We start from the raw sequence: 22,569 nt of genomic DNA, 5'->3' as shown, positions 1-22,569 counted from the left end.
TTACCGAGGCTCTGTTGTGTCCGGGAACCTCTGAATCTCGAGGAATAAGCTTGAGCGCGCCCCTGCCCGGGGCAGACCGCGGCGCGCAGCCGCTGCCCCGCAGGAGAGCTCAGCGGGCTCTGGGGCTGCCCGCAGCCCATGGGGTGGGATGCCTGACCCATAGCCATGGTGGCACCTCACCCAGGTGCCAGGGCTGCGTTGCTCCGGGCAGCCCCTGGCTGGCATGTCGTTACCTGTCCCCCCGAAACCTCGCTGAGCCCGTGGAGCCGTCACGACCCGATGCACCCGCTGTGACCACCACGGGTGGCTATCGCTCGGGCAGGGCTGTATCAGGAGATAAAGGTTGGGGGGGAGCTCACCGTCACACACAGCGCGCACTGCAGGGACCGCTGGGCTCACGGAGCTGCCCTCCAGCTCGCCCGTCCTGGGCGGTAGCGTGAAACCAGGGGTGCGGCCAGCCGAAACCACCGCCGGCAACATCCCCACCGCCCCTCCTCCTGTGGCGGTGGCCGGCTGCCTTTGGGAACGTGGCACAGGTGACCGGTGGCACCGGTGACCAGCGCTGTGCGCAGCGGCACAGCCAGGGTCTGGGCCGGCCCGGGCACAGCGGCTCAGACACCACGTGTGTCCCGCACAGCACGTGCCCACGCGTGCTTTGGTGTCCACCCTGTAAAACCGACCACTACCAGAAACCTGTATTTTCAGAATGCCACCAGTTTAGACTCTCACATGTCTTCCCACTCTTCACACTAAGTTTAGACGCAAAATTTTAAAGATTTTTTTTTTTTCAAAGCAGGCAAGTTTTATGCATGATTTGTTTTTGCCGTTGGAACACAACCTTTCCCCATTTTTACAAACCTTTGTTTTGTTTACAAACCTTTGTTTACCCACAGCAATGTCGATGCGATCTTTTTTTAACTATTTTACAGAAAAGTTTGTGTGGAGTTGGGACTGAGCTCTGCAAACGTCAGCCCAGGGAGCACCCGGAACGCCGAGGGCGGCTGCCAAAGGGCGAGGAGGCAGGAGCAAAGCCGGCCTCCGCCCGCAGCCGCAGGAGCCTCCTTCAGCCATAAGCGCTTTTTTAAGGGTTAGTTTAACATCTCCAGCAACACTGAATATCGTTTTGACTTTTCTTCTTCTATACATAAAGGCAATTATTTATTGGCAATGCGAAAATAATAACTGGCAATTCTGTATTGTACAAACCGGAGACAGCCCTCATTGTGCTATTCAGGCTTGTTTATCTGCTCCTCGGCGTGTGGAAGTTCAGAGCGTGGCTTGTATGAACTGATACTACGGGTTTGTTCCCCGCGGCCAGCTGCCCCCCATCGCCCCTCTCGCGGCCGTTCCTGCAAGGCCGACACTTTTCCCAACGGCGCGATCGCTGCCGCGGCTGTCGGTGACCTGCTCAGGCTGTGGGTGGCCCGTGCCGCCCGAGTATTTGCAGGCCCGTTGAAGGGGGGCTGGTGGCCACCGCCTCCCCCCCACCCCGTCCGGCCCCACTTGCACTTCTGAAAGTCAACAGCAAATTTGCTTTACTGCAAGTAAAAAAAAGTAATGGGGAAGAAAACAACAAAAACCCAAAGTGGAATAAAAGTCAGAGCTAAAGCGCGTACCCCTGTGCGTGGCTGAGAGGGTGGGCTCCTGAGGCGTTACGGGGTGGTGAGGCAGGAGCTGAGGGGCCGTACCTGCCCGTCCCCGCTTGCCGTCAGGGTCTGCAGGACACGTGGGTGCTCGTGCCCAGCTCTGGCAAAGCTGCTGGGACCGGGCGGGCGGGAGGTGAACACCCAGCTCATGCTGGTGATGCAGCTGGCTTTAATCACAGAATGGTTTGGGTGGGAAGGGACACTAAAGCCCAGCCAGTGGCACCCCCTGCCCTGGGCAGGGACACCTCCCACCAGCCCAGGTTGCTCCAAGCCCCGTCCAACCTGGCCTTGAACCCCTCCAGGGATGGGGCAGCCACAGCTTCTCTGGGCAACCTGGGCCAGGGGCTCACCGCCCTCACAGCCAACAATTTCTGCCTCACATCTCATCTCAATCTCCCCTCTGTCAGTGTAAAACCCTTCCCCCTCGTCCCATGGCTCCCCTCCCTGCTCCAGAGTCCCTCCCCAGCTTTCCTGGAGCCCCTTGAGGGCCTGGCAGGGGCTGGAAGGTCTCCGCGGAGCCTTCTCTTCTCCAGGCTGAGCCCCCCAGCTCTCTCAGCCTGTCCCCACAGCAGAGGGGCTCCAGCCCTCCCAGCATCTCCGTCCCCTCCTCTGTTGAGCGCCGTGGGACAGCAGGAGAAGCTGTCTGTATCACAGGGAGAGGCACGGCTGGCTGAGCCCTGTGCTCGCTTTAGCAAAAGGCAGATTTTTTTTCTCCTGTTATCATACGTCTGTCTGTAACCGTGTTTAACATCTGGCTTATACCCTAGGTGACAGGTAGACTCCAGATTCCAGCCTCCAAGCGCAGGGATGCGATGCTGGGTGTACTGTGGGCTCAGGTTCCAGCTCAGCGCGGAGCCTCACCAAGACTTTCAAGAAACTTGGACTAGTTTTTTATCTTCCTTGGACAGCAGAGTTTGGTCAGCTGAGAACAGCCAGGTGAGGGCTGGCGGTAGGTGCGAGGTACATCGAGGCCTTCTGGAGGGTCGAGATGCCTTTCCCCCCTCTCCGGGCAGCGTGGCGCGGGGCTGGCTCCCCTGCGGGAGGCGTTTGCAGGAGCGCCGCGCGCCCAACTTGAATGGGAATGAAACCATCCCGGCAGAAATGTGCCAGTTGCCACAACACCTGCAGCAGCCGCAGGGCACAGCAGCCAGCGCCGGCTGTTGCCATTGCTGCACTAACAGCGCACTACACGGGCATCATCAGCACATGGGGCTGTGCTTTTTAGGTTTTTAGGGCTTTTTAGCACAACCCTAAACCAGGGGAAACTGGTGGTTTAGCAGTTCTTCCTGGGGCCATGTTTTGGGGTTGCCCTGGCAGCTACTAGGGCAGGAGAGTCCCTGGAAAGGCCTGAATTTGTCAGAGAGTTAACACATGGGGCTCAGAGGAAGAAGCTTCATCTATTATCATGTGTTCCCTTTTCTGAAACTTTATTTTTTTTAATTAAATAAAACAAACAGGGCCTCCAACCATCGCCACTTCCATTCAGGGCACTTAGGGATGGCAGCACAGCACGCTGTGCCGTGCCCGTGCATTTCTTCACGGTCAGAAAAGCCGCGTGTTTCCCTTTGCCGACACTGGGGATGGCAGCAGCTCCCATCCCCGTCCCCAGCCATGGACCTTCCCACCCCTGGTGCTTCCTCCATTCCCTAAGACCCACAAAGCCTCCCTGGCCCCCACGCCCCCGGCGGAGATGGCAGAGGGAGCGGGCAGCTCGTGAGGAGCAGCGAGACGCCGATCCCCACGGCTGCCAAGCGGGACAGAAAAGACACACTTGTTTTAGGCAGCACAGGCAGCGCGGTGCCATCCCGACGCCCCTCAACAGTGTGCTACAGCAGGGCCGCAGCTCACTGCCGGCAGCCCAAGGGCACGCTCCCGGCTGTGAGCAACAGACACCAACGTGGAAGTGAGCATTTACCCGAACGGGGCAGCAGAGCGCGAGTGACAAGCCTGGCAATGGGATGCGACCGTGACATATGACCGTTGGGTGCCTGCCCGGTGACAAGCGATTGAATGTCAGCAATCAGAATTTGCTGAAATTCATGCTCCTGATAAAAGATGACTGCACAAACAACGCCTGTGTCATTTTTCTGATGGTGACTGCAGGCGAGCTGCACTAACGGAGGGAGAGAAAATCGGGGAGACAGCTGGAATGGGAGCCAACTGGGGAAATCTGTTGGGCCAGTCAATATTTTGTCAGCCGCAGCCTGTCAGATGCTGTCAGCACTGATCCCCCACGTGAGAGGTAACGTTATGCCGGGGCATTCCGAAAGACCGGAGGAGAGGTGTGAGGTGTTGTGTGAACACGGGAGGGTGGAGGCTCAGACGCGGTCACCCGCGGCGTGAGGATGGAGTGCAACGCTCAGCCCTGCGCGTCCCCCAAGGCTTGTGCTGGAGAAGCCCCTCGGCCCGGCGCAGGGCAGCAGGAGGAGTGCTGCTGTCCCCCAGGGACACGGGGAGCAGCCTCCACTGCGGGAACTTCCCAACAGAAACCGGGGAAGAAATCCCGCCTGGGATGCACCGGCGTTACCAATCCTGGACCTCAGTTTAGTTTCCTATCAAATGCGTCATCAGCCAGTGATGGCTCTTGGAAATAAAAAATTTCACAGTAAGAAAAAAGAAACATGCCCGTGATGGTAAGTTTGGAGGGACTTTTGGTGCGCAGAGCCCGGCCACCCCCGCTTGTGTGGTGGCTGGTGCCAGTGAGGTCCCGTGTCCACCTCTGTGACAGCCCCCACGAAAGGTGTGTGCCCGCACGCAGTTGCGTTCTGCAGCCAGCTCTGTTTCTGAGGCAGGGCCCTCACCCAGTTCAGCAGGTGTTTTCACCCGTCCTGAGCGCCGGCAGGTAGAAGTTTTGGGTTGTGAGACGTCCTGCCAGGGGTCTCTGCCCTCCCTCCACCACGGTGGGGAGGACACTGCTCAGGGCTGCACCGAGCACCACGGGGCTCCAGCACAACCCCGTGCCCCAGCCAGCCGGGGGCCAAGGAAAGCGGCAGTGGTCCCTGGGGAGCCCCGAAAAAGCCGTAGGGGCTGGGGGACACAGCCCCGCCGCCCTGGGATGAGGAGTGCTGGTGCACGCCACCGGCAAGAAGCAGGATAAGCCCCGGTTTGCCGGCCCGGCAGCTCCCCTCACCTCCAAGCAACACAGGGGAACACACACCCCCTGACCCCGGGGCGTGAGCAAGGCGTGCTCCTTGCTTCTTCTGCAGCCCCCAGTTTTCCTCCTCTGCTGGGTGGCTTAACGACCCACATTTGCCTTCCATTATTAAAAGAAGGCTTTTTCGATAAGCAATCGATTCCAACGGAACCCTGATACTCATCTGTCAGAGGCAACGGGTCCCACAGGGCAGGATCCTGTGGCCAGACCCAGCATGGGCACGTCAGATGGATTTTTTTAATGCGCTGGTCAATAAACTTCCATTTCTCAGGCTGGGGAAGAATAAGCAGCCCAATTTTCTGTTTATAGACTACAGAGCCCTGGAAGTATTTCTGTAGCTTATGCTGTTGTCTGGGGGGAACTGAGGAAGGTTTGTTTACGGTAGGATGGGAGACTTCAGAAAATATTTCCATTTAATAATACAGAAAATTATTTGAGTTTTTGCCAAGGTCTTCCACAGTGAGGGAAAACACGCCTACCTGTTTCAGACATCTTTAAACCAGATGTGCTGCTCTTGGTATTCTGATCTCTCAATATGCTGGTCTGAATTAGGGATTTCAATTATCATTTGGAAATGAGCTTCCAGTTTTCTAATTGCTGTCACAAGTCGCGCAGCTGACTTCACAAGTCCTTGCTGAATTCACAAGATGAAAACCCAGCGTTTCTGGTTCAACTGTGTTCCCTTCAGTCTGCATAGTAATTGCCAAACTGCCACTTTTGATAAGGATTTGCGGAGTCACAGGCATTGACCCTCAGGGCTTTGTGCGAGGGATCCACTTCCAAGCACGCCGGCTGCTGGAGGTGCTCTGAGATGATGTGGTCCGTCTGCAGGGGAGAGAGAGAGGGCTTTAGGTACCGCGACTCATGCAGCAGCAGCTCTATTTTTCCACCGAGAAAGCTTGATTCTTTATGGGGTGCCCTTTTTTCGCATTTCCCTAATACGTAAGATCTCTTTGCTGACCTAGAGGGATTTTGGGTGGGATCCAAGGCCCGCACATGTTGCTGAGCCAGGACCAGGCCGTACCTTCTCTGCTTCATGGCTTTTCGTTCACTGGAAATGGGAAGATTAGTTCGCTCCCTGTCTGAGTGGTAATTACCATGCAAAGGAAATCACTCCAGATGGCGTTTGCAATACAGGGGAACGTACGGCAGGAGACTGATTTCCATACTATGGAGTTTCTCGGCTGATGAACTCAAAGCCCGTTGACTGTGCTGAAAAGGATGTTAGGTAATTCAGCAATGAGGTTCAAATGCCGGGGCAGTAAACTGGGTTATGAAAGAATGAAGAGTCTGAGCGATCTCCATCCGAGCTTTTCACATCTGCTCGGCTTTATCTGCTTAACCCATGTGTCAGCAAGGTGATGCTGCGAGTGCTGCCAAAGGTAAGGGACATTTTTGTGTCACCGCTTAGCATTAGCAATTCGTTAACACCTAGATGAAATACTCCTGAAATGACACGTACAGTGTTGTCTGGGCAAAAGTTCACTTTGCATCATTAATCATAGTATCACAGGATGGTTTGGGTTGGAGGGGACCCTAAAGCCCCCCCAGTGCCACCCCCTGCCCTGGGCAGGGACACCTCCCACCAGCCCAGGTTGCTCCAAGCCCCGGCCAACCTGGCCTTGAACCCCTCCAGGGATGGGGCAGCCACAGCTTCTCTGGGCAACCTGGGCCAGGGGCTCACCGCCCTCACAGCAAACAATTTCTGCCTCACATCTCATCTCAATCTCCCCTCTTGAAGTGTAAAGCCCTTCCCCCTCGTCCCATGGCTCCCCTCCCTGCTCCAGAGTCCCTCCCCAGCTTTCCTGGAGCCCCTTGAGGGCCTGGCAGGGGCTGGAAGGTCTCCCCGGAGCCTTCTCTTCTCCAGGCTGAACCCCCCCAGCTCTCTCAGCCTGTCCCCACAGCAGAGGGGCTCCAGCCCTCCCAGCATCTCCGGGGCCTCCTCTGGCCCCGCTCCAACAGCTCCGTGTCCTTCTGCTGTTGGTACCCCAGAGCTGGAGGCAGCGCTGCAGGGGGGTCTCACAGAGCGGAGCAGAGGGGCAGAATCCCCCCCTGGCCCTGCTGCCCACGCTGCTGGGGTGCAGGGGGCTTTCTGAAATGTGAGTACACATTGCTGGCTCTAATACGACACAATGACTGTGACAACAGAAGAAGAAAAAGCACCCTAACTCCTTCAGTTGGCATTCACCAGCCTTTGAGCTGCTCCTCAGACGTCCTATTGCTGGCACGGGTCAAGGCCGATGCACCTGTATCGACCAAGGCCACCTGTCCCCAGGTACGGTGGTGGTGGCAGACACTCCTGTGGCCGGAGCAGCCGCCTCTGCCCAGCCCCTGTTTCCAGCAGAGAACGCTGAACACGTCTGACTCGGGGCTCGAGGTGAGCTGGAACAGGAGACAAAAGCTCCCCGTGCACCGGTAATGCTGTCTGGACTCCTAAATGGATGACAATTTTCATCTTTTTTTCACAAAACACCCTGGCCTTTGTGAGCCTTGGCGCTGCGGCATGCTGGCTTTGAAAGTTTTATTTTTTCAGACTAAAGCAGAATGGGAACTTGTCAATATGCTGAGTGTGTAACATAGCTACGTTTTTTTTTTCTTAAATTAAGACTATTTCTTTCTTAAATATGAAGTATGCCATTTCACAGCACTTGGGACAACTACTTACACCAGGCTGACAGAGATACCGTTGTGACTCTTGCTGTTTGCAGTGCAGGTCATAAATGTAAGTGTCCATTCCTCTCCTTTTCATAAATGTTTTCTTTGAAAAAAACCCACTGTGAGCTGAATGCCAATCAATATCAAATCATCTCCTTGTAAGTGCTATTGATGGTTTCTATGTAAAACTGGGACATTTTGTTACTGTGGAACCCTGCCGGAGCCAATGCCTCGGCATGACCGGTGTCTCCCTGGCCTGGCCCGTGGTGCCAGGGCACCGGGCTGCACCTCACTGGGACGGATGGAGCCTAACGCAGGGTGTGTGCCGCTGTCCCCACGGGGAAAGGTGGTGGGACCCACGCCGGGAGTGAAAAGACAAGACAGATTTGGCAAAGCCGGGCCCAGAGTGCCGGCATACAGGGTGCACCCTGCCCATCACTTTGCACGCCAGCATGCAGAGCCAAACCAGGAACCGTGGGCCACCAGCGCTTCACTTACCAAATCCGGCTGGATGGTGGCCAGTGACCTGTGCAGCCAGGTGGGGCTGCGGCTCCGTCCCTGGCAGCGGCGCAGCCCCAGCGCTCCTGCGGCGCCGGCCGCGGCGAGGCAGAGCTCTCCATGCTGGATCCGCCGCAGCCAGGTGTAGTTGAACTTTTGGTCCTGTGGGGAGGGATGGGGGAGAGCTGGGACCCGCTGGCCTTCCCCTGGCCAGGCTGGCAAGCAGCCCGCAGAGGCTCTCCTCGCCTTCCCCCTGCCCAGGACCGGGGGATGAGGAAAGCCATGATCCGTGGGAAGACCTCTCCTGCCACCTCCCCTGGCTGCACCCCAGCACTCGCTGCAAATGGGAAACCCTCCGTACGCTTGGGGCCATGATCCGCAGGCTGGCCCGTGCCAGACAGCGAGCAGCTAGTAGGGAGCTGCCTAACAAACGCTGCCTGTACAGGAAGGGAGAGACTGCCCACCGTGGCTGCTTCCCACCTAGCCCCGGAGAGCAGCTGGGCGTTCTGCAGTGGCACACAGGACACTGCCTGTACTTACGCATTTCTCCCCATTCTCACATGCTCAGGGCTTTATAAAACTTGAATTTCCTGGTTCTGGGGTTGTTGCTTGGCTACAGGCTTTGCAAACAGGCAACTCCTGCCCCTCGCTGCTCCCAGGCATCCTTTGGCATGTCCCCAGGTGGGAAGGACTGCATTAGCTCCTGGGTGGGGGCCGCTCACCGTGGGGGGTTCAGGAGCTCTACGCCGTGCACCAAAAGGAGTGTAACAGACTCGGTACGCAGGGCATCCTTACCTTGTTGTTAACATCGCACGCCTCAAAAGCTAGAGTGGTGTTTTCCACAGTGATGCATCTTGCCATGGCTATGTTAACAAGCTGGAAAACAAAAAAAACCCGTAAATTTAGACATAAATTCCCAAGACAGAGGAGAGGCTGTTACACTACAGTTAACCTGCTGGAGTCACAGGACACTGATTAATACTGTCCACTTAACTAAGAGAAGCAGAGATGATGTGTCATGGTCCTTGGAGGGGTGTGTAAATGCACATCTTGTCCGTTACACATGTTTTTCTACTGAGAGGAGCTTGAAATGAGCCCTTTCCAGAACCGTTCAAGGCTGGATGAGACACATTCTCTTTTGAGTTGTTTTTGGACATAGCTAATGTTCCCATTCTGCAAATCCCCAAAACAACAGCTCCCAACAGTAACAACTGCAGAATCCCTTCCCACTGCTGTGCTGAGCAGCCACTGTGTGCAGATGACACAAGCTCCTGGTGGTCCCATCCTGGCTCCGGCCAGTCCCATCCCGGCTCCGGCCAGTCCCATCCCAGGTGAGGCAGGGGGCCCTGGGCTCTGGCCCTCCGCCATGGACCCCGCAGCCAGCCCTGGGGAATGGTTCGATCACTATGTTCTCCTGTGGGGACAGGCTGAGAGAGCTGGGGGGGTTCAGCCTGGAGAAGAGAAGGCTCCGGGGAGACCTTCCAGCCCCTTCCAGGCCCTCAAGGGGCTCCAGGAAAGCTGGGGAGGGACTCTGGAGCAGGGAGGGGAGCCATGGGACGAGGGGGAAGGGCTTTACACTGACAGAGGGGAGACTGAGATGAGATGTGAGGCAGAAATTGTTTGCTGTGAGGGCGGTGAGCCCCCGGCCCAGGTTGCCCAGAGAAGCTGTGGCTGCCCCATCCCTGGAGGGGTTCAAGGCCAGGTTGGACGGGGCTTGGAGCAACCTGGGCTGGTGGGAGGTGTCCCTGCCCAGGGCAGGGGGTGGCACTGGCTGGGCTTCAAGGTCCTTTCCAACCAAACCATTCTATGGTTCTATGATCCAGCCCCCAGCTTGCTGCGAGGGAGCCTCAGGCTCTTGCTCTTCAGCTCCACTTCTCTTTGCTGGTTGTCCCTGCAGTCGTCCCCCACAGGTGAGCCGTCCCCCACTGCCCGGCCAGCACCGGTGCCCGTGCACAGCGTGCCCTGCCAGAGGCGTTTTCTCAACGCTGTTGGTCTGGTGCGTTCAGAGATGCCTCAGCAGCGTGGGAGATCACACAGAAAAGCTGAAAACACCGGGCTAAGCTCTGAGCACCCCCGTTCCTGGGCTGCAGCCCACCCTCACGGCTGCAGAGGGCTTGGTCAGCCCCAGTCTGCAGGGACTGGCTCCTCAGACAACCCCGGCGGTGCATCAGTCAGGGCTGCTCACATCTCCCATTCCTCGCAAATGTCCTTCCTTCGCCTTCTTTCAGAATTTCTGAAGAACTTACGAATTAATCCCGGTGAATAATTAGGCCATTCAGAAAAGAGTTCTCAAGTAACTTTGGACAGTGTTCAGCACAGCTGGAATTTGCAGAGCTAGCTGAAAAACAGATTTTCTGCCCTATTAAATTTTGAGAATGAAGATGAAAGAGCAATTCAGGTGTCCTGAATCAGAACAAAGAAGGCAACGTCTTGAAAATTTTCACAAACACCTCTGAAAAGTTGAGGTTTTGGTTCAGTTGAAGCAGAGGTCTCTCTAGATGGTCTAACTGCTTTGCACTGAATTTGATATGGAGTTTCATTGCCCTGATTGAAACAAACGAGCTGGAAAAGTGAATGTTTCAAGAAATTTCCACTTTTTGATGTTCTCAAAACTATTCTGCTAATTCTTTTTTTCAAAAATGTCACTTAAGCCGAAGTTTCACTGACGCCTTCAGGCTAACGCAAATGCTGCTTTCTGGAAGGGACGGCAGGACGTGGGCTTTCAGCCACACGGGTTTTAGAGCGTTTCCCCGCAGCCAGCCCTTGGCCCGTGTGCGTGCAGCTGCCAGGAGATGAGACACTGAGACGGACGGATGCGTCCGAATGGATCCTCTGCTCACAATCCGCCCCAAACCAGCAGTTTCCTACAGCTTTTCCATGGGTGCTGAGAGCTCACCTGGAGGAAGCACAGCCACCTCCCCAGCTCCGTCACAGAAGCATCGCACCGGCTGCGGCTGGCAGAGGCCAGATCCAGTCCCTGGGGACCCCTGCAACGGCGAACCTTCACGTTACGCCCTTGGCCCACGGACAAGCCTGAAACACGTCCAAATGGTTGCTGTGGTTTTTCCTGGCTCCCTGAAGGGCCGGTGCAGTGACTGGAGGCCACGCGCCCTGGCAGGGCCTGGGAGGGGACAGGCAGTTCTTGTTCTCGCTCCCCGAGCTGTGCCAACCGTGTGGTCGCCGGCCCCCGGCCACCTCCACTCGGCAAGTGCTGCTCCTGCCGTGGCACGGGGAGACGGGGCAGGCGGGGAAGGCAGCACACCCTTTAGTTCTCATTCCTGGCATCGCTGTAATTTTTCTGACAAGCCTTTTTGCTTTTGCTATTGCAATTATAACTAGTTTGCAATCAATGTTGTATCTTTTCTGGGCAGAATATCTGAGGTCTCTGAATGTTTAAAGCAGCAGGTGATATTCTGCTGAGGCTCAGGGCTGGGCCAAATTTAGAACTCACATTTTATTCTTGTTTAATTCACCTTTTGTTGCAGTGACACTGAATACCCGTGGAGTAGCAGCAGAAGCAGGACCCGGTGCCAGAGAGCACCAGGAGCTCCCTGGCGTGGAGCTGGAGGGGTGGCGTAGGAGAAATGGAGCCTGGCCCGGCTGTGCTCATCAGCCACCCAGAGGCTTGGAGAGGCAGGACTTGATCCAAAGTGGACTTTAAGGTGTTTTCTGCCCAGGGACCGCTCCCGAGGCTCAAGTTCACCTGCTCTGGAGAGGTGCCAGGGCTCTGCTGCCCGGCCCCTCTGCAGGCAGCTCAGAGGAAAAGTGGATTTCTGCTGCGCTCTGCTGGCGGCAGAGCCCCGGTACAAACTCTGCCTGTGCTGCCTGCCCTGCCTGCGCCCCCCTAACCCGCCCCAAAAGGGACCTCTCCCTCCCGGCCTGGCCAGAAGGATGTGCGGGCAGGAGGGTGCTGGACCACCTGCCCTGGAGGCGCAGCCCCTGGTCATTGCTGTTCCACGATGCTCATCTGGCGTTTAAACACTGACCCAGCTCTGTAACGGGAAACCGCTGGAATTGTGACCCTTTCCTTTGTAAAAACACCTGGGAATCCAGACCACCTCGACAGGGGAAATATTAAAAAATGTTACCAAAAGCCAGGGAAGCAACTCAGAGTCAGCGTACTGGGATGCTCCCGAGTCTAGCCAACCATGGAAAACACGTTTAAACAAAGGACAGCAAGTCATTTGGGTACGTACCAGCCCGCTGGCTTTAACCAGGGGAGCTTCCAGGTCTGGGTAGACATTCTCCAGGTACCACCTGAAACTTTTGCACTGAAGCTTCTTTCGCAGTTGGATTTGTTGAGTCAGGTTGCCGACATCCAGGTTTTTCAAGACCAAGTGGTAAGCGTGGCCGTAGAATAACTCCTTGTACTCGTCCAGCCAGACCTCTGCAACGCGAGCCAAGTTCCTCTCCACCGTTCTCACCCGATCTTTTGGGAAGGAATAAGGATTGTCGTTCCTGAAAATGTGCCCAACTCTGGAGCATGGAACAATCTCAATCTCTCCACCACACATCCAGACCTGAGAAACAGAGGTTGTTCCTTTGATAGAAACACGGGCTAATGTCGGGTGCTGGCTTTGTGCAAGCCAGAAGAGAAGCAGAGAAGCAGAGAACTGCCAGGAGGGACGGGGTCTCCAGCACAGAGCTGAGCCCGCCACCTGAGCCAGGCTGGCGGGGATGCTGGCGTGTGGGACAGGCTGCCCAGAGAGACGTACCTTGAACGAAATCTCCATGTTTTCACCTCCCCAAACATCCAGTCCTGGGTCGTATGCTCCCAGCTCAAAAAAATACTTCTTATCGATGGAAAACAGGCCACCTGCCATGACCGGGCACCTGGGAACAGAGAAGCCACACAGCATGTCAGCTGGCAGGGAAGCACCCGTCCCATTCCCCTTGCTTTGAACAAGGGAATCACTGATAAGCTGCGGGCTACTAAATGCTCAGCGACAGTGCCCGAGGTGGCACTTACAGAGACAGCAAGGACCACCCCATTTGTCACTTTAAAATAGACGGTATTTGGGTGGTTTTACCCAGCCTGAAAGCTGTAACTGGGCATGGAAGGGAAACATACAACGATACGTCCCCCAGTCCTGGTGGCACCAGTGAAATGCCAGCCGTACCACGAGGGGCAAGAAAGGCTGTGCCCATGTCTGGTGACGTGACTCCCCACAGTGACCACTGCCTCTCTCGTCCTTAAAAGCAAAGGCACAACATTTGGCCTGGAAGGAGTCTTTGTTCCTAAATTATTAACAGTTTGGTCCATGGAGCTCTCACCTTTGCTTTTTTTACCTTATTATATCCGTCTCCTTGATTTTATTTTTCTCAACGACCTCTTGTGGAATCTGCCTCCATCCAAAATTCATTGGCCAAGTAAAAATCCCACGCTGAAAGTTGTCCACGGTCATGTAACTAAACGGGGAAAAGATGGGGATGACTAATTCTGAGTCACATTCCTGATTGAAATGTCACCCTTAATGAGGGAAGATGAATATCTGTACATAATTAAAACAGGATTTTAACAAATTTCATCAGGAATCCTCTTCATGTACTAAAAGTCATGAAAAAGGGAAAAGGTGTGTGTGATAAACGAAGAGGCCACGTCCACCACTAATGTTAATTTCTGGTGTACAGCAAAGTTACGTATCCCTTGTGAAAGGCTGCTGAAGGCCAGTTAGGAGCTCTGGACTTGTGTTTTCCTGTAATTACCACGTTGGTGGTCCCAGTAAGAGGGTTTGCTCAAGCCACTGGCATGGATGTTGGGTTTCCCAGGGGCATCTTACCTCATGTCCTTGTCGCTGATGACCTCGATGACAGGGCAGGCGACCTTGGCCCGGCTCAGGTGGACCCTCTCCAGCAGCGGCTCCAGCCACCCCACGTTGCATTCCACGTGCGAGTCCAGGAAGGTCAGGACGGCGCCTGCGGCAGAGCCCGGGGCAGCATCAGGCACCCTGTCCCCATCCCCATCCCGTGGTGCTCAGGGTGCTGCTGATGGTACCATCCCCCTCCACGGCTCCCCAAACCTCCCAGCTGTAGCCCAGAGCATGTTTTCACCGCCCAGCCATCGGGGGCTGCAGAGCGACGCAGGGTGGCTCCTGGCAGCAATGGCAGTGTTGGGGCTGACACAGCCTGGCCACGGCTGGAGATCCCAAATGCTGCTCATGAGGGCCATGCTGAGGGGCCGGACAAGCCACAGCTCATCCCCTCATCAGATCCTCATGCTTCACATACGGAAGAGAGGCCCGTAGTTTACTGTGAGGGGACTAAAGCTCAATGCTGGAGATGGCTTATCAGCACCTCTTGGAGGGCCCTGGCGGGGCTGTAAAATGGCTTTTGCCCTACCTTTGGCGATCTCTGCTCCTGCCAGCCTGGCCCGTATTAGACCGTGCCTCTCCTTGAGATGGAGGATCTTCACCTTTGGGAATTGCAACATGTATGTGTCCAGCTTCTCCTTGAGGTACTCTGCAGAGAAGGAGAAGGAGAGGGCGGGGTTGACTTACCCATTTCGTACACAATTCCAGGGCGAAAGGCAGCGGGCAGGTTTTCCTTTGAAGCACCTCCTGGACACACTGGTGTCCTTGGGTCTGGGGTGTGAACATCTGGGCACAGCTGCAGGGCTTCTGGCGCACGGCGCTGCAGTCCAAGCCTGCTCTCCGGTGACTCCCAGCTGTGTCAGCACCAGCAGGTTTAGGCTGAAGTTGATGAATTTCATAGAATCATAGAATGGTTGAACAATTGCTCAAAGACTCCAAATCGAACTTTTTTTCTTCATTGCACTATAATTGCCATTAAAATCTGGTCATGAATTGTTTTCCTTTGCCTAAAAAAATATTTTTGATGTGCTTTGCAGATTTCTCGATATTAAGCACCACATTTAAAGGCTCAGCCTGAGTTTAAACTGCACAAGGGTTTGCTGTGGCACATCTCTACTTTCCAGGTTGCTTTTGTCATGGTTTCCTGCGGCTGTGGAGGCAGCTGGTGGTAAACTCTCAGGAAAAAGAGGGTGTGAGGAAGGCGGTCCGGGGTACTCCAGCACCAGGCTGTGCTGTTCCCGGCCCGGGAACCTCTGCCAGGGTCCTGCAGCTGCTGCCGCTCCGAGCGCTTCGTCTGGAGACAGCACCCACTCACACCGCTGGGTCTGCGGGGACCCCGACCTCCCTCACCGGTGGGCATCACGGATACTGCTTGCTTCTTTCCAGAAGAATATAACTGTTTGCATTTCAAAAGCCAGTTAAAAGCTTTGAATGGCTCCAAGGGTGAAACATTTGTGGACGTGTTTGCTGTAGGTTATTGCTGCTGTCGGATTACAGCAGTGCCGAGCACAGCTCTCTCTAACTCACCCGCACTCGCAAGGTTTTGGGTGCGAACCCAGCATTTCAGTCACTCACTGGCTAACGAAGGGAAGCCATGGGAGAAGGTAAAGAGGAAACTTGAAAAGATGCTTTTGAGGGAAAGTGGTAAAAAGATGATTATTTTAAAAATGAGCCAACTGAGTTTTTTCTCCTCTTTTTTGCACCTATTGTCTCGTTACATTGTAGGCTCTCTGTATGCGTGGCATGAGCTCTGAAGTTTGCCTGAGACAGCACTTTCCCTGAAGAACCAGCAGTGGGAAAATTACATCATTCCTAAATTTTTAAGGGCTGAAGTCAGCAGAGAGCCTAAGCATTACAAAGCAGAAGTTCAATATCATCTGAAATATCTGTCAGCACACATGCAAAGCTGCCGCGCATACACAGATGCCTGGGTCACCACTGCTTTTTACTGCAACTACCCCTTTCTTGGAGCAACCGGGGGAGCGCGTGCTGCTCCTCCCTGCCGCCAGCACAAACAACACGGGGCACTGGGCTGGAAACTGGACAGCGAGTGAACGGGGATGGGAGAGATGTGAACGATAAAGTTGGGCAGGGTGTTGGGCAGGTGCCACGGCTCCATTGCCCATGGCCACCCCCCAGTGCCCATCTGGCCTCTGACCCCCTCATCTGGAGAGATAACAACGCTGGATGGGGACGCATTTCAATACAGCGAAAGGAGAAAATGCGATTTCCTTCTACTACTCAGAATTGAATTACAGCACACAAATCGCATTTTGGCCTCAAGTTATATTAGTTTCATAAAGGTAGAAGCTTCCCCTACCTTTAGTGCTGAAGTCGTCCACCAAAATGACTTCTTCAATCAGGTGTGGAGGAGATCTGCCGAGGACGCTGTGAACGGAGCGGAGCAGGGTGGACCACACTTCATCCACGAAGCACATGATGATGGTGGTGGTCGGGAGGTCATCATGAACCCGCTGCTCGGAGCACCTGCAATGGCAACATGGGCTCACAGGCAACAGCCAGGTGTGCTCCCAAAAATCTCCAGGCTTAGGGTTTGTCAGGAAGAGGTGCAGGGAGGGGGGAATTGCCAAATGTTAAGTACGGAGGCAAACCCCCGCAATGGGAATTTTTGTGGAGAAGGAGCACAGGGGTGAGCGGAGGCAACTCCCCACACAGCCCCGCAGGGACAGGGTGTGCTCGCTCCTTTCTAACAGGGACCTCTTATTAACTCCCCACCCCCAGGGTGATAATATCCCCTTTCTGTGAGCAAACAGTGCAATGGTCCCACAGAACAAGGCCAATCCCAGCTCCGCGCCACTGGCCTGGGGACTCCTGCAGGGAAAGGATCCTGTGATGGTCCAAACACCCACGGGGCTTGGGATCCCGGGCTGCGCGAGAGCCTTGCTGGAAAAAAAAGAATCGGTATTATGTTCAAAATGCAGGGAAACGGCCATTTCCTTGGAGGGTTACTTGGCACAGCAGCTTGTCAAACATGCAGACAGCAAGGAAGAGTCGCCCAGTCCAACTTCTGCAATGCAGGAGGATGGAAAAACATTCAAGCACCTGAATTTCATGTATGACAGCACCGGGGGTCTGCACCCTGAGCACCCCGTATCTCACACCCTGAGTGCCCACGGCTCCCCAGAGCCACCCACGGGCAGGGGCTCCCAGCGCCCAGCCTGCAACACACATCGGCGGGTCCGAGGAGCAATGCGATTTCTCCCGCTTCCACGAGTTTGCCATTTTATTCTGTGACTGCCAAAACCGGAATGGCCAGGTCAGGTCTGTGCTGTGTTTGAACTAAAGCGGGATGAGCAGCTTATCTCCTCTCCCACTTGCAATCCAAGCAGGGCTCCCTTGGCTCTCCCATCTCCGAGGGGATCTCCAGCCCGGCAGAGCGCTGTGCTCTCCGAGACTGGACAGCTCGTCCCAGAATACCCACGAATTGCTGGGACTTGCTCTCTCTCTCTCATCAGCAGGCTGAAGTCTGATAGCAGGTTTTTCTCTCTTCTCCTTCCAGAGCAGACCTCCTGCAGGCAGAACAGGCACCAGCCCATCTGCGGATGCAGAAAATGAATTTCTCTGCAGTGAATCAAAACCACTGTTCACTCTGCTGTACGGAAAAGTGGCTTCTTTTTCTTCTGTCTCAATGAACGGCCCCTCGGGTTGGGCTGGTGCTGGCTCGGACACTGATGCCATGGCACCACACAGCTCAGAGACTCTGGTGTTGTGAAGAAAATTCAGAGGTATTCCAGGGCTTCGCAGCTGACCAGAAGTGCTCTGGGTAAGTGAAAAAACCCCCCAGAATTACTCTCTGTGGCAATCCTTGGGAGGTGTCTTTCCCTCTCCTTCTGTAGCCTGTCTCTCCTCGGGCAGGGGCCAGGGCTGGCCCAGCCAGGAGGGATGTGCTATGTGATGTGGTTTGGTTGGAAACCAGAAGGGTGTTGGCCCGTGGCAATGGGACCTCTCTGCAGCTCTGGGAGGTGGTTTGGGTACACTGGCAGGGCTCCGGGACCAATGGAGAGAAGGCAGGGGCTGAACTGCCAGGGAGATCCTGGCACGAAGGAGACAGGACAACACGGGAGAGCTAAACTAGGAGAAAAGAGGTGAATTGTTATTGCTCCTACAGGGAACCCAAGGAGGCAGCTCCCAGGGGGAGGAGGGACAGGGGCCATGGATACGGCAGGAGACAGCTGCCAAGCACAACAGCTTTCATTGCATGGAGAGGCGGGGAGCGCAGCTGAGAAAAGCAGCCGAGACCCAAGCCGTGAAGGCTGCGTGGAGCTGGGCAGTACCTGCTGAGAGGACGTGTCTCTTCAGCCCCTTCGTCAGCAGCAAATGGGCTCTTCGCCAAAGCCTGTGTGTACATGGGGAGCTGGAAAGCATCTGCGCGAGGGCGATGGGAAACCTCAGACTGAGGAACACCTTTTTATCCCTTCTTGCCTAAAAAAGTAGGATTTCTAGGCAGAGAGCAACAGGTTTGTTATTGCTGACCCCCAGCTAAAGGTATTTCACTACGTCCTGTGTGAGTTTGGGCTCCATATCTTTGCTAACTATATGTACACAGACATATATTTTTTATATATGCATATATAATACTTAACTTATATAATTAATGTTAAGCAGAAGTCAAATCTTTTTGAAATTCCACCCCAAACCAGGCTTTTAAACAAAAATAGCTGACAGCCTTTATCTTCCATTGGCATCACCCTGAAAGTCAGCAGACGTAGGCTCTCGAGAAGCTAAAGTTGCTTTGGGAAAATGTCACCTTAGAACTGCTGCCTCTGAGTCTGGAAGCAGCCTGGCACTGAAGACCTGAGCCGCAGGGGTGCCCAGCCCCATCCTCTCGTCCTCTCCCCGCCGGTGGGCGCAGCCAGGGTCCCTCCCCACATCTACCGGCACAGGGGCTGACTTACCCAGACCCCACTGTGCCATGCCACGTGTGACATTCTTTTTTGCTGGGCCAGGAAATCTTTGTCCCTGTCTAAACCTGGTTAACTTGATTGTCCAGAGAAGATAAGACAGCAGCCTGGGGAGAGGCACGCAGGGGCCTGCGCTGCTGGCTGACATAGGATGCAGGGCTCTGGAAGTGGGGTCTGCAGGGCACGCTCCCTGCGAGCCTCCTGGCCACCCCTGGCCAGCAAATATGGGACTTGTGCACCCCGCTCCTCCTTGGTGGGACTCCTGCAGGCATTTCTGCAGAGGCATCGTGCTCAGCAACCACCAGTACGGCAGGTAAAGCTCGGAAAGCAGCAAGCGTTGCACACGGGGAGGCAGACTGAAGGCTGTGACAAGTTTCAGTGTTGGACAAATTTCAGTGCTTTAGTCCAGCACTCCAGCAAGGATCACAAGAGGAACTGGGTCCTAAAGGTCTAAACTGGGAGGGACTGGAAGACTCCAGCACAACAGTAATGTGCTGTTTGATCACTGAGAGCTGCCAACAGCCATTGCCGTGAGCTGGCCCTTACAGCTGGATTCCTGCCATGCCCCTGTTTGGCCAAGGTGTTTCCTGTGACGCTGACAGCAATGCTGTTCCCTCCTGGGCAGGTGCGTCACTCACGGTCACAGCAGACAGGCAAGCTGTGCTTGCTGGCGCTCCTAGGAGGTGGCTTCTGCTCCACAGCTCCAGGGCTTCGCTGTCAAAGACCGAACACTGTCCTGGCTTTGAGCCGCCACAGCTCTTTTCTGTGCACAGGCAGCTTCCGTAGCTGGCACCTTCTGCCTGCCGAAACCAGTCCTACTGTGTCCCTCTGTCCCTGCCCTGTTCCTTCCCGTGCAGGGCCTCACTGTGAGCACCAACAGTGCCATGGAAATGTCTGCGCATCGTCCACGGGACAGGGGACAACTCACAGCACAACTTCCATCCCACCGCACCTGTCCCCAGAGAGCGCAGGCAGAGGGACATGGGAGGGTCTCTGCATGGGGCAGGTCTCTCCCTGCCAAGGGACTGAGAGATGTTTGCAGCAGGAAAAGCCAAGTATAAGACAAACCTGCCGTTCACCTGAACTGGCACCTTCCCTGGACCCTCCCTGCGCTGCCCAGGCGCAGCCGCCCCGGGGAGGGAGCCCCTCCAGCCCTGCACCCCTTCCCTCAGCAGGGCGCTCCCCTCACCGCCTTCCACCCTTTCCTCTTCTACAGGGACTTTGGGGAGGGAGTGCCTTTTCTGAACTGTAACACTGAGATTTGCAGAATCAGCCACGCATTTTGTGGGGACAACTTTAACTGAATGACAGTTTTCCCAACTAAAACTCTGCGTCCCTCCCTGCATGTGCCCATAGGTTCGGGTCCCCCAGGTTGCCTCCGCAGAGTGGGTACCGACGGCGGGACTCGAGGGCAGTGGTGCCACCAGTCTGCAGAATGGATGGCTCCCAGGATGTCCCCCAGATCGCCTCGACTGCCAGCTGGTGCGTGCCCTGATAAACCAGGCACAAACAGGCCTGAGCCCCATCAACTGCCTTGCGTGGCCCAGCCTCTTCGGACAGCAGGGCTCAGTGGGTTAAGACAACCTGCAAACTTTACCCAGCTTTACGATTAATATCAAGCTGCTCCTACCTGGAAAGGCAGAGCCGTCCGACGGCTAGCACACACGAAGCTAAGGCCACGGCGTGCCCCACAGCCCTCCCCGGGAGCCAGCCGCAGGTTCCCACGGCCGCGGCACAGGTACGTGTGCAGGGGAAGCAGGTCTTACCCAGCAGGCCTGGTGTCCACGATGGCTCGGTCCACAGGGATCAAATCGCTGAGGTAGACATTAAAGTTCCCTTCTTTCCATCTGCTTTTTGCTTCTTCTTGTTTATCGTCAGGGACCACAACAGGGTGCCCAAACTGGCCAGGAGCTTGGGGGTCTCGGGGGGCAAGTGTCGCATCCAGGGACAAGACCCTGTGCGTTCCCAGGCTGCTGCCACCTGCCCGCTCCTGCCCGTCCTCGAAGGTGGCAGGCGCACCGGGACCTGCTCCCGGCGTCGCACCCAGCGTCCGGCTCTGGCCACCCAGCACTGTGGCCCCAGTGATGGCATTGGCAGTACGGGCACCGTCAATGGCATTGGCAGTATGGGCACCGGTGATGGCGTTCGCGGCATGGGCATCGTTGCCATTTTCGTTAGCGATCTGCTGCTCGTTGCGCTTTCCTCGGCTCTTTGTGGAGCTCCCTGCAGGCTCAGATCCAAGCCGGGGGGCTGCTGTGCTGGCCGGTTTTGTCCCCTCTTTGCTAATAAGGACGAAGTGATTTTCCGAGGAAGTTTCTTTCTTTCCCACTGGAGTTTCCCCCGGCACAGGCAGGGCCCCCGGGGGTGCCAGGCTGGCTCTCCCCACCGTGCCGGCGTGTCGGGGTGCCCCCGTCACCGTCCCCCGGGCACCCGGGGCTGGGGGCTCGCTGGGGGGCGGTGGCCGTGCCCCCCGCCGCCTGGCTCCGCGTCCCGCGGACTCCGTCTCAACCTCCTCCGCTGCCCTCGAGGGGGCTGCGGCCCCCGCACCGCCCCTCCGCCCGACAGCCCAGCGCGGCGGGGCCGGCCGAGCCCCCAGGGGGCCCGCGGGGCGCCCGGCGGCGGGCGGGTGGCTCGGCGGGCCGGGGGGCTCCCGGCGGGCGGCCGCCCTCCCTGCGCGGCCCAATGCGGCGGGGCCGGGCCGGGGGCTGCCCGGGAGGGCCGGGGGTCCGCGCCGCCCCGCCCGCCCCTGCCCGCCGCCCGCCGCCTCCCTCAGCAGCCGCCCGCCGGCGTCGCCGAGGGAGAGGCGGAGCGCGGCCATGTCGAGCAGCAGCCAGACGACGGAGGCGGCGAAGACGAACGCCAGCGCCCGCCCGCTGCCGCGGAAGAGCCGCCGCAGCCCGCTCATCCCCGCGGGCGGGCGGAGGGGCAGCCGGGCCGCCGCAGGCCGTGCCCGCAGGGAGCGGAGCGGAGAGGCGGGACGGGGCCGGGCCGGGCCGTGCGCCTCCCGCCCCACCCAGCGCCGGCCGCCCGCGCCGTAACCCAACACCGGCGGGGGCCGACCGGCCCGGCCCGGCCCCGAAGGCTGAAGTGGGGCATTCCGGGGGGGGGGGTGTCCCGGGGGGGGGGTGTCCCGGGGGGGGGTCCCGGGGCGGGCGGCCCGGTGAGGGGCGGCTTTCACACCCCCCTCCCCGCCCCGCCCCGCCCCGCCCCAGCCGCAACTGGGCCTGCAGTCTGTGAGGGGGCGGCCCGCAGGTGTCCTGCGTGAGCGACCCCGCATTAGCTTCTCTTCCAGTCGTTTCACTTTTCAAGTGAGGTCTCTTCTAATGACTGGGGAAAGTGCACTTTTAGAAGACTCTGGCGTCCGAATTTGTGAAAATACTTACTTTATAGCCAGCTATGGGGTGCGGGTTTCATAGAGCTCCCCAGGTGCAGTCTCACCACCCTCGCAGCCAAGAAGTTCTTCCTCAGATCTCTAAATCCCCCCTCTTGCAGTGTAAAACTGTTCCCCCTCGTCCCATGGCTCCCCTCCCTGCTCCAGAGTCCCTCCCCAGCTTTCCTGGAGCCCCTTGAGGGCCTGGAAGGGGCTGGAAGGTCTCCCCGGAGCCTTCTCTTCTCCAGGCTGAACCCCCCCAGCTCTCTCAGCCTGTCCCCACAGCAGAGGGGCTCCAGCCCTCCCAGCATCTCCGGGGCCTCCTCTGGCCCCGCTCCAACAGCTCCGTGTCCTTCTGCTGTTGGTGCCCCAGAGCTGGAGGCAGCGCTGCAGGGGGGTCTCACAGAGCGGGGCAGAGGTTAACAGCTGGGTGCTCTGTCCCACGGCATCCCCCCCATGTCCCTTGGTGTCCCCAGGTGTCGGGGTAGCAGGCTATGCAAGGGTAAAACCCGGT

At 56.8% G+C, this 22,569-nt stretch overlaps 1 protein-coding gene across 1 annotated transcript; it reads right to left on the bottom strand.

Moving 5' to 3' along the window:
• Window positions 1-3,088: 3,088 nt before the first annotated feature.
• On the bottom strand, window positions 3,089-21,633 carry GALNT5 (polypeptide N-acetylgalactosaminyltransferase 5). Its single transcript, XM_074595811.1, has 10 exons — window positions 20,452-21,633; window positions 16,084-16,250; window positions 14,293-14,412; window positions 13,734-13,869; window positions 13,243-13,362; window positions 12,669-12,786; window positions 12,150-12,473; window positions 8,749-8,829; window positions 7,954-8,115; window positions 3,089-5,625 (listed from the first exon to the last, which is right to left on the bottom strand). Exons 1-10 carry the CDS (start codon window positions 21,588-21,590, stop codon window positions 5,485-5,487), a joined length of 2,508 nt encoding a protein of 835 aa, XP_074451912.1. The 5' UTR covers window positions 21,591-21,633; the 3' UTR covers window positions 3,089-5,484.
• Between the last annotated feature and the right edge of the window lie 936 nt (window positions 21,634-22,569).

Source organism: Larus michahellis, chromosome 7 (genome assembly GCF_964199755.1).
Source record: "Larus michahellis chromosome 7, bLarMic1.1, whole genome shotgun sequence".
Taxonomy (NCBI): domain Eukaryota; kingdom Metazoa; phylum Chordata; class Aves; order Charadriiformes; family Laridae; genus Larus; species Larus michahellis.
Note: the sequence above shows the minus strand (reverse complement) of the source record. Positions and strands in the feature narration are given on the sequence as shown.